We start from the raw sequence: 12,155 nt of genomic DNA on the forward strand, positions 1-12,155 counted from the left end.
GCAAGGACTGAATAATAAACTTTTGTTGAATGAATGACAATGAATACTCAGAATAAACTTTAAGCTAAATAAAGCGGCAGTAGTTTTTTGCTTTTCAAAGTATTTATTCCCTAGAAACATAAGCCATTTTAATACAATTACCCTATTAAAAATTTAAATACAGAAGTATATGAAATACAAAATTTATCCCTTGGTCTTCTTACTCCCCACTGTTAACATCATGGTGCCCATTCTTCCAGACTTCTTGGGCATGCAAACACGACTCCTCCTCCTCCTTTTTAAAGGCTACAATGATTCATTCAGTCAGCCGCCACCTCTGTGCATGTGTACTTAGGCGGTTTCCAAACAAGGCTGCAGCAAATACCCTTTGTACCTGGCATTTTTTTTTTTAAAGATTGGAACCTGAGCTAACATCTGTTGCCAATCTTTTTCTTTTCTTCCTTTCTCCCCAAAGCCTTCAGTACAGTTATATGTTTCAGTTGTGGGTCCTTCTAGTTGTGGCACGTGGGATGCCACCTCAGCATGGCCTGATGAGCGGCGCTAGGTCCGTACCCAGGATCTGAACTGGCGAAACCCTGGGCCACTAAAGCAGAGTGCGAACTTAACCACTCGGCAACAGGGCCGACCCCTGTACCTGACTTTTTTTTGGCCATTTGTGTGATTTCTGAAGAACAGATTTCTGGAAGTGGAACTGCTGAATTAAAGGTTATTATCTTTTCAACAATTTAATAGAACTACCTTCTAAGAGGTTCTATTAATTTGTACTCCTATTAACAAGTGGTCACACCTCTCTTAGAGCAGTCTTTTTCATGTTTGCCAATCTGATGGGCTAAAACTGACAGCTCTCTGTCGTCTTAATGGTCATTGCTCTGATTACTACCAACTTACAGCATCTTTCTGTAAGTTATATCTCTGTGGAGTTATTCACCTTTTACTTACTAATTCAGAAGGGCTCTTCAGAGTAACCCTTTTGGTCCAGGTTCCAGAAACCCCTACAGATACCAAAATCTGCAGACTCTCCAGTCTCTTATATAAAATGGCATAGTATTTGCATCTGACCTACACACATCCTCCTGTATACCTTAAATCATCTCTAGATTACTTATAATACCTAATACAATGTAGAAGTTATGTAAATAGTTATACTGTATTGTCTAAGGAATAATGACAAAAAAGTCTGCACACGTTCAGTATAGTTGCAAAAATCAGGTCTTTCAGCCCAGGCTTGGCTGCATCTCAGGATGAGGAACTCATGGATACTGAGGGCCGACTGCATTACAAATACTTTTCCCTCTGATGAGATACTGCTTCTGCTTAAGGCTTTATTTTAACCAAATATTTTATACACACACACATAAATTTTATTTTTGCATCAAATATGTCACTTATTGCATGGCTTCTGGGTTTTGTATCACACTTAGGTCTTCCACATTTCAGGATTAAAATATATAATAAATATTATATATATACACACACATGCATTTATACCCAGAGATATACATATATTCACCCATGATTTATCTTATTATCTTTATGGTTTCACTTATTATTAAACATTTGATACATGCTGATTTTATTTTCGTTAAAGGCATGAGTTAGAGATTCAGCTTGATTTTTTCCCAAATCTCTAGCTTGTTGCCCAAATACCACTTTACTGAAAAATTCATCATTCCCATGTTGCCTTGAATGCTCCTTTTTTCTTTTTTATCATAAATAGATGTTGAATTCTGTCCAATGCTTTTTCTGCATCTATTGAGATGAACACATAATTTTTATCCATTTTGTTAACGTGATGTATCATGTTGATCGATTTGCAGATACTGAACCATCCTTGTATGCCTGGAGTAAATCCCACTTGATCATTGTATACGGTCTTTTTAATGTATTGTTGAATTTGGTTTGCTAATATTTCGTTGAGGATTTGTGCATGTATGTTCCCCAGGGATATTGGCCTGTAGTTTTCCTGCAGCGTCTTTGTCTGGTTTGGGATCAGGTAATGCAGGCCTAGGACAATGAGTTTGGAGTGTTCCCTCCCTTCTATTTCTGGAAGAGTTCAAGGATGATACTAATTCTTCTTTGTATGTTTGGTAGAATTCACCAGTGAAGCCGTCTAGTCTGGGACTTTTGTTTGTGGGGAGGTTTTTTATTACTGATTCAATCTCCTTACTAGTAATCTGTCTCTTCAGATTTTCTATAACTTCATGATTCAGTCATGGAAGGTTGTATGTTTCTAAGAATTTATCCGTTTCTTTGAGGTTGTCCAATTTGTTAGCATATAATTGTTCATACTAGTCTCTTATCATCCATTGTATTTTTGTGGTATCAGTTCTAATGTCCTTTTTCATTTCTGATTTTACTTATTTGAGCCCTTTTTTTCTTGGCAGTCTAGCTAAGGGTTTGTCAATTTTGTTTATCTTTTCAAAGAACCAGCTCCTAGTTTGATAGATCTTTTCCAGTCTGTTTGTCTCTATTTCATTTATTTCTGCTCTGATCTTCCTTAGTTCCTTTCATTAACTTTGGGCTTCATTTGTTCTTCACATTTTAGTTCCCTGAGGTATAAAGTTAGGTTGTTTATGTGAGATTTCTGGTTCTTGAATTAGGCAATTATCACTATAAACTTCCCTGTTAGAACTGCTTCTGCTGCATTCCATAAATTTTGGCATGTTGTATTTCCATTTTCATTTGTCTCAAGGTATTTTTTAAATTTCTTTTGATTTCCTTCTTGACCCACTGGTTGTCCAGTAACATGTTGTTCAATCTCCACATATTTTTGAATTCTCTGGAATTCTTCTTGCAATTGATTTCTAGTTTCATAGTCATTGTGGTCAGAAAAGATGCTTGATATGATTTCAGTCTTCTTAAATTTATTAAGATTTGTTTTGCAGCCTAACATATGATCTATCCTGGATAATGTTGCATGTGCACTTGAGAAAAATGTGTATTCTTCTGCTTTTGGATGGAATGTTCTGTATCTATCTGTTAAGTCCATCAGGTCTAATGAGTTGTTTAGGGCCAATGTACCCTTACTGACTTCTGTCTGGATGATCTATCCATTGAGGAAAGTGGGTTATTAAACTCCTCTATTACTGAATTGTTGTCTACTTCTCCCCGTTAATATATGCTTAAATATTTAGGTGCTCCTATGTTGGGTGTGTAAATATTTACAAATGTTAACTCCTTTCGTTGGATGGACCCCTTTATCCTTATGTAATGCCCTTGTCTCTTATTACAGTCTTTGTTTTAGTCTTTTTTGTCTGATAGAACTATCACTAGCCCAGCTTTCTTTTGGCTTCCATTTGCATGGAACATCTTTTTTCATCCCTTTACTTTCAGTCTGTGTGTCCTTACACCTGAAGGGAGTCTCTTGTAGGCACCATCTATTTGGGTCTTGGATTTTTTATCCATTCAGCCGCTCTGTGTCTTTTGATTGGAGAATTTAGTCCATTTACATTTAAAGTAATTATTGACAGGTATATACTTCCTGCCATTTTGTTGCCTGTTTTCTGGCTGTTCTGTAGTTCCTCTTTCTCCTTCTTCTCCTCTTGCTCTCTCCCCTTGTGGTTTGATGACTTTCTTTAGTGGAATGCTTAGATTCCTTTCTCACTATCTTTTATGTATCTACTACAGGTTTTTGCTTTGTGGTTATCAAGAGGCTTACCTATAACAACCTATATATATAACAGTCATTTTAAGTTGATAATAACTTAAATTTGTACACATTCTAAAGCTCTACACTTTTTCTCCTCCATCACATCTTATGTTTTTGATGTCACTTTTCACATCTTTTTATCCGTGCAGCCCTTAATTATTGTAGCTGTAGTTATTTTTACTATTTTTGTCTTTTGACCATCATACTACCTTTATTATATATTTACCTTTACTAGTGGAATTTATACTTTCATTTGCTTCCTTATTCCTAATTAGTGCCTTTTTTCAGCTTACAGAAGTCACTCTAACATTTCTTGTAAGTCTGCTTTAATGTTCAAGAACTCCTTCAGCTTCTGCTTGTCTGGAAAATCCTTTCTCTCTCCTTCACTTTGCTGGATGGAGGATTCTCGGTTGGAAGTTTTTATCTTTCTGCACTTTGAATGTATTGTGCCACTCCCTCCAGGCCTGCAAAGTTTCTCTTGGAAAACCTGCTGATAGTCTTATGGGGTTCTCTTGTACGTAACAAGTTGTTTTTCTCTCACTGCTTTTAAGATTCTGTCTTTTTAACTTTCAAAGTTTTAATTATAATGTCTTTGTGTGAGTCTCCTTGGGTTCACCTTATTTGGAACTCTATGGGTTTCCTGGATCTGGATGCCTGTTTCCTTCCCCAGGTTAGGGATGTTTTCAGCTTTTATTTCTTCAAATAAATTTTCTGCCCCACTCTCTCTCTCCTTCTTCTGGGACCTGATGTGAATGTTAGTCTACCTGATCTTGTCCCATAAGTCCCTAAAGCTGTCTTCACATTTTAGAATTATTTTCTCTTTTTGCTGCTCTGAGTGGGTGAGCTCCTCTGCCCTCTCTGAGCTCCCTGACCCTTTCCCCTGCTTGATCTAGTCTGCTGTTGAAGCCCCCAGCACAGTGTATCTTCAGTTCAGTTATTGTATTCTTCAGCTCTGGGACTCCCGTTTGGTACTTTCTTATGCTTTATTTCTTCATTGAAATTCTCACTGCGTCATTTATTCCTCTCCCAAGTCCAGTGAGCATCTTTATGACTATTATTTTGAACTTTTTATCAGGTAAATCACTTACGTCTGTTATCATTAGTTTTTTCTGAGGTTTTCACTTGTCCTTTTGTTGGAACATATTCCTGTTTCCCCTTTTTCTTTGACTCTGTTGGTGCCTAGGCATTCGGTGAAACAGCCACCCCTCCTAGTCTTGAAGGGGTAGCCTCATGTAGGAGATGAACCTTATTGTTCAACCCTGCCCTAGCTCTTGGCTATCTCTCAAACCTTTGTGATTGTTCAAGCAGCCTCTTTTATTTTTAGTGGCTCACAGTAGTTGAGGGTGTGCAAAGACCTGTCAGTGTCCCAAGGGGGAGGATCTCGGTGAGCACCTCAATGCAGGCTGATTGGAAGGCAGAACCTCAGGCAGCAGTTTTTTTTTTTTTAAGGAAGATTAGCCCTGAGCTAACATCTGTCACTAATCCTCCTCTTTTTGCTGAGAAAGACTGGCCCTGAGCTAACATCTGTGCCCATCTTCCTCTATTTTATATGTGGGACTCCTGCCACAGCATGGCTTGATAAGCAGTGCCTAGGTCTGCACCCGGGATCGGACCCAGCCAACCCCAGGCCACCAAAGCAGAACATGTGAACTTAACCACTGTGCTACCAGGCTGGCCCCCTCAGGCAGCAGCTTTTGAAGTATGCAAACTATACAGTCCTGTGGCACTGCAAGTGTAAGCCCTGATGGCCACCAGACCAGGTGATCTGGAGGTCTCTCCTGGGTGACAGTCACAAAAATTGGGGCTCCAGCCGAGTGTATAAGCTCCTTTCTGGGAGACACCAGCAAGCTGGAGTGAGGCAGAGGGAGAATGCAAAGATGGTGTCCCCAGCTTCTGTTCCCTGGGAGCACCTCCATAGCCCCTACACATGTGCCTGACCTGGAGCCTGCCCTCAGGGTGAAGCTCCAGGACAAGTGAATGTGGGGTGTTTCATTCTCTCTGTGCAATGCCCGGGGGGTGGCTGCCTGCCAAGATCTCTCTCTCCCATCGTCACAGTCCCATGGGACCCAGGAATGCAAGACCTCCCTGGCCTCCAGAGCCAGGTGATCAAGGGGTGTCCCTTGGGCTACAGCAGCAAAACCCGGGGCACCAGATGGGTGTAAAAGCTCCCCTCTAGGAGACACGGGCATGGCAGAGGGAGAGCTAGAGGATGGAACCTACCAAGGAAGAAAACAAAAAGGTCTAGAGTTAAAAAAAAAAAAAAAAAGATGGCACCTGCCAGCTTTAGCAAGGTAGAGGGAGCACACAAAGATGGCACCCATGGGTTGGAGGGTAAAGATGGCATCCGCCAGGAAAATAACAAGTCTAGAGGTTAAAAAAAAAAAAAGCATAGAGCAAAAAAGAAAATATATGGCACCTGCCAGCTTCAGCAAAGTAGAGGGAGAGTGATAAAGTGGTGCCTGCCAGCCCTCTATCCGTGAGAGAATCCCACAGGCCCAGCCACTCAAGTTGATGCTTTAAGGTTAGCAAATGACTCTCTTTCACATGAAGTCTGGCACTTTCCAAACGGCTGCTTCTGCGCAGAGCCCTGGGGTGAATCCGTGCGCAAGCCCTCAAGAGCCGTATCTCAGATCACTATAGCCCTTTGAATCTCATCGACATGAGCCCTGTTGGTTTTCAAAGCCCCATCTTTTGGAGGCTCATCTCTCAGGTGCAGGTCTTAAAAGCTGAGGTGCCTGATGTGGGGTATGCACACTTTGCTCCTCAGGGAGAAACTCTGGGTTTGTGAGTTTCCTCCCGACTGTGGGTCACACACTAGGGGTGGGGTTCACAGCGAGACCACGTCTCAGCCTCTCCTCCCCACCTTCATGTGGCCCTGTCCCCATTTATTGACGTGAAGGAGCTGTTCAGCTAGCTTGGGATTTTTTTCAGAAGAACTGTTCCGCACGTTGCTGTAGACTCGGTACATCCGTGGGAGGCCGCGAGTCAGTGTCTTCTTACGTCGCCGTCTTAGACCACCTCTCCAATTCTAATTAGTTTTTTTATTGTGAAATTCTCGTCCATTAGTTATCCTAACTAGGTGTTTCGAAAGCTATTAATTTTTGTATTAGTTTTTAAACTGACCACTTTACTAAATTCTCCTATATCAAATAGTTTTTCAATCAATTCTCGAGTTTTCTAGGACTATGAATATCCCCTGTAAATAATGATAATTTTGGTCCCTTGCCAATATTTACTACCTCTTATTCTCTAGTCTAACTGTACTAACACATACAGAAAAATCTTACACATTAACAGAAATAATGGGTGTCTACCATTCCTTATTTTAATTGATTGCTTTAGGAATTGCATTATTATTTAGGAATTGCTGCTGGTCTTTTCAGGTTAAGGACACATTCACGTATTTATATTTAAATAGTATTTTAATTAGGAATAGATTAATTTGATCAAATTGGTCACAGTCTCCATAAGCTTAACAGATTTTCTGATTTTGAAATATCCTTGCATTTCTGGAATGAACCTCATTTGGCCACGACATTCATTCAATAATCTGTGAGATTCTATTTGTTAATATTTTAATTTAGGAGTTTTACAATGATGCGACACTCACCTGATACTTTAACACATCTACATTATAATAAGAAGCAGCTGGATTTTGCTCTGAAAGCTTCTTGAGGTAGATAGTAACAGCTTGCATGTTCATCCAAAAATCTTTTGTGTTAGAATCACACTGTGATGGATCACTGTATGTATAAGAAATATTTTTGTTATTTTATTAACTTATCTTTATCGTTTGCCACTGGGTAGTAATTTGGTGACCTGAGAAAGACTAGCAGAAATGAACCAAAAGGTGGGATGAGGGAAAACAAAAGTTAGGGGATAAAGAATGGAACGTAGCAGAACTTGTCTGAAAGATGAGAAGATGGAGAGCAGAGAAGGACTCAACAAAAACTATGACCACGACCCAAAACAAAACAAGACAGCACAAGGCTGTTTAATCACAATAGCTAGCTTTGGTATTGTCTTCAAATTGAAATATTATTGCTTCAAAGAAAGAAAAATTTCTTAAGAAGAAATTTCACCTTCAAAACAGAAGTACACAAACCTGAACACAAGCTGTGCGTTTGGAAGAATTTGCTCCAGTCTGCCGGTGTTTTTCACCCTGAAGCACAGCACGGCGGGAGACGGATTGCCAGTGAAGACTTTGATAACTCCACTCGGAAACGATATTGTCATGTCACCAGTGATCTTCACAATACACCTGAAAGAGGGGATTTTGAAAAATTTAAATGGTTTAAATAAGGTGCTTTCATCTCCATTTAGAGCATATTTGGTTTAAAAAGGACTTTATATATACACACGCGTGCACACACACGCACATATAAAAATCTTTTATCATAATTATGGATGCTTTATTTTTTCAATTTAATTATAAAACATGATTCTATGTGAAAGGGCCTCCTCATCTAGCATCATCTTTTCTTAGAATTAAACTCCCAACACAAATGCAAGCACACTGATAATGTTCCTCCATCTGTTTGCTGAACCCATCCCCTGGCTGTGCTGTAAGGTCACTGCTTCCCTAGTAACACTGTCCCCAGCTGTAGGTATTTCTTCCCTCCAAACTCCACAAAGTCCTGGGCCTGATGGTGGCAGTGGTAGATGTTGTCTTTGCCCCTCATTGCCTCTTCCAATTCTACAATCCTTCTCCCTTCCTGAAACTTTCTTCCTCCCTAAAACGCCACTTGCTTCTTTTGGAATGCGTACCATCAGACTACTACTCACTACCCAATCAATCCCTTTCAAGTCACCTCTACACTCCCTTTCATTTCCTGAAAGTTTCAGTCACTGTCAGTCTGTCTCGGCACGACCACTATCACAATTTGGGGTGATTTCAACATCCACACAGATAATCCTTTCAATACTGTGGTCACCCAGTTCTGCAGCCCCTTACTGCCAGCGATCCTGTCTTTCAGCCCACCCTGGCCATGCTGCAGCCCCTCCATAACCTCAATTTCAGACTCCCCACTCCTCTCATCTAATTGCCCCTTCCTATTTTTCCAACCCATTCTGTCTAGTACGGCATCTCCGACAATCCCCCAACATCATAAAACCTGCACACTTCACTGTTCCTACCGCTTTGTCGCCAACCTTTACTCATTCCTTTGCATCCTCCTTTCCTCCTCTGGGGTCTCCTGGCCCATCATTATATACAGTCTACTACACGAACCCTCTTTCACTTGCCTGTGCCTGGATGCAAAACACGGTCTTGGCTAAATCCAGCCCCCCACCTATATCTATACAGCTGAACGTGACTAGAGAAACACATTGCCACGCGGCTGAAACCTTCCACTGGGCCCTCAGTGTTACCTGGCAATTCGACTCCATTCCCTAGCTCTCTTCATACCTTCTCCTTTCTCCTCTAACCTGCAATATTCCCTCCCCCAACTCACAGCCCATGGCTTTACTTTAAAATCAGAAAAGAACTTCTTCCTACTCTCACTACTGAACTCCTATTTACCCGACGCTGCGTCCACCCCTCTGCCATCCCTGCTGTGTGAACAGACGATCAGCCTATCACTTCTGCACTGAGGCTCATCTTCTCTCACACATGGAAGGACTTCACTCGTGCAACTGTCCCCTCTCTTTCCTGCGGTTCAATATTTTCCGTAAACACTGCATCTTTTCCCCTTAGCATACAGACATGCTGAAATGTGTTTCATCTTTAAAACCACAAAAACTAAAATTAATAAAGCCCTTCTCTGATTCTACCACCTCTCTCCGCTACCACTCCATTTCTCTGCTTCCACTTAGAGCAAAACATCCTGAAAGAGTTGTCTGCATCTGCCCTCTCCAGATACACTTGTCTACACTTGCAGCATCTCCTGCCTGAAGCCCTCCAGTCAGGCTTTCCTCCCGACCCTGCACTGTGGAGGAGGACCGATGGCCTCTGCATCTGTCCAGGGCCGCCCTCCCTGACCTGTCGGCAGTCTCGCTCCGTCTCTGGGACACTGCTCTACTGGTTCTCTCCTCGCCGCCCGCTGTCTGTGGTCTCGAACTCCTCCGCTGCATCATTCTCATCTTCCTGCTTCTAAACGTGGGGGGAGGACTTAGTTCGCACCCGGTCTCTTCTCTACTCCCTAAGGCTCCTGGCTTTAAGTATTATATACAAATTAACAGCTACTAAATATTTTATCTCTAGCCTGGACCTATGCTCTGAACTCCAGAATCACGTACTCAAGTATCAACTCAACATCTCCACTAAGTTGTCTTAATAAGTACTTCAAACTCAGCAATCCACTCCCCCAGCAAATCCTGACAACTCTGCTTCAGAATACATTCAGCATCTCATGACTGCTCACCATCTTCTCTGCTGACACCCTTACACAAGCCACCATCTCTCACCTGGACTTGTGGTTAACCCTCTCTCTCTGCATCTACTCTTGCCCCTTCCAATTTCTTCTCCATACAACAGCCAGAGTGCTGCTTCAAAACATAAGGAGCCTCATTGCTCCTCTGCTCACTGGTTTCTCACCTCCCTCAAAATAAACTCGAAACTCCTTACCGTGGTCTCCAACATGCAACCTGACCCGGCCCCTCTGTGGATTTGCCTTTGGCTGCATTCCTCCTTGCTCACTCCCACTCAGCAACATGCTACTCTCGGCCTTTTTCTGAATATACCAAGCTTGCCTCTGCCTCAGTCCCTTACTCTCACTGGAATGTTCTTCCCTCAGCTATGTACTTGGCTTACGCCTCAACGTCTCACAAATATCTCCTCCAATTAACCTCAAGGAGGTTTTCTCTGATCATTCCATCTAAAACAGTAGCCCTCTACTGTAATTCTCTATCCACTTACCTTGGCTTATTTTCCTTCACAAATATCTCCTCCAATTAACCTCAAGGAGGTTTTCTCTGATCATTCCATCTAAAACAGTAGCCCTCTACTGTAATTCTCTATCCACTTACCTTGGCTTATTTTCCTTCACAGCTATATTAATACCCCGACTTTTCATGCATAACATTATTCATTCAATATACATTCATTCATCAAATATTTGAGCACTTGCTATGTGTAAGACTCTGTTATAAGTGCCGAGGATACTTTAGTAAACAAAGTTCTCTCCAGAGAAAAACGAATAAACTAATAAACTGTTTCTCTCATGATAACGCAAGCTTCTAACAGTCTCACACACAGTAAGTGCTCCAATATTTGATGAATGAACATATGTTGAGTGAATAATGTTACGCATGAAAAGTAGGAGTGGCCATTCACCCAAATATCATTTTCTTAAAAGGAGATTAAACTAATCCTCCAAAGTCTTGCATTTTAACATGCATCCTAGGTCTCCCTGGCAAACACCACTCTTCCACCCAAGTATACAGCAGGCCAAGACTCAGAGTCCTGTCCTCATCTAGGTCAGCTGCCATCATCCTGCTCCACAGATACATCGAACAGCAGATGTGGCATAATGGTCATAAAGCCTAAACAAGAAAGCAAATAAACCGGGAAACACCCATCACTACTGCTCTGAAAGCCCATTCCAAAATGACTATATTTGATAGCAAAAAGCAGGTAAACAAATAAGAGAAAACTCTAATCTACACAGAATCAAAATAGAACTTAAAATTTACCACTAAGCCCCCTCTCCCCACATAACTCTCTCTCACACACACACACACACACACACACACGTCTATCTTTTTAAAACTAACTTGGTGGGATCTGCTCCTTTGAAGTAGGCATTCACAGACTCTGTAAGGGCGACTGCCACGGGTAAGGTGTCCTGACTTCCAAGGCTGACAGGGCTGGGACCTCGTGACACACCTAGAATACATACAATTCATTTGTTAAATCCTACAGAAAGACATTTATTTAATACCAAGGCAGGTGGATTCACAATGTTAGCTTGTCACAAATGACTCTATTACTGGTTTCAATGATGCCCCAAGTATAAGTCTGGAGGTTAAGAAATGGAGCATAAATCATATTGGAACATAATAAAAAGGACAGATTCAACATCAGGAAAACACGTCACACTGATTTTTCTTTAAAATGGAACGCCACAAAGGGTTGGGTTAAGAAATGTCAGAAGGAAAAAGCCTTTCACCTGAAGAGGTAAAATTACTAAAACACGGCTTCAACACCATCCAGATACTAAATTCTTTCAGACTCTACCAATCGCACACTGTGGGGCATCAAGGTAGATTTTTGTATTTAAGCTGTCTCCATCTGTTGGCTATTGCTAATGGAGCAGTGGAAGGTGTCATTATTATTATGGTAACTCTCTTACCTCCTCTTGTCTGATGCTAGTATTATTTTCCCACACTCCCTTGCCTCAATAAATGACTAATAACGTTATTTTTTTATAACATTCCTGACATAAAGTTCACTTAGATAAGACACCTTTAGAGTCAAATCATATAAAGGTCAGTGTTTTTAAAGGAAAAAAATGAATAATGTAGGTCAACATATAAAAATCTCTGAAATTTGAATGTATGCTTTTGT

The 12,155-nt window shown here is 41.1% G+C and overlaps 1 protein-coding gene across 3 annotated transcripts in view; it reads right to left on the bottom strand.

The window, feature by feature from the left end:
• Positions 1 to 12,155, bottom strand: part of FCHO2 (FCH and mu domain containing endocytic adaptor 2) — a 115,456-nt gene that overhangs the window by 7,441 nt on the left and 95,860 nt on the right. For all 3 annotated transcript variants that reach the window (XM_070233489.1, XM_070233488.1, XM_070233487.1), the window contains 3 exons: positions 11,363 to 11,474; positions 7,755 to 7,910; positions 7,260 to 7,392 (listed from right to left, as the gene is read on the bottom strand). In XM_070233489.1, the coding sequence (XP_070089590.1) occupies positions 7,260 to 7,392; positions 7,755 to 7,910; positions 11,363 to 11,474 (401 nt within the window). The remainder of the gene's footprint in view (positions 1 to 7,259; positions 7,393 to 7,754; positions 7,911 to 11,362; positions 11,475 to 12,155) is intronic.

Source organism: Equus caballus, chromosome 14, assembly GCF_041296265.1.
Source record: "Equus caballus isolate H_3958 breed thoroughbred chromosome 14, TB-T2T, whole genome shotgun sequence".
Lineage (NCBI taxonomy): Eukaryota > Metazoa > Chordata > Mammalia > Perissodactyla > Equidae > Equus > Equus caballus.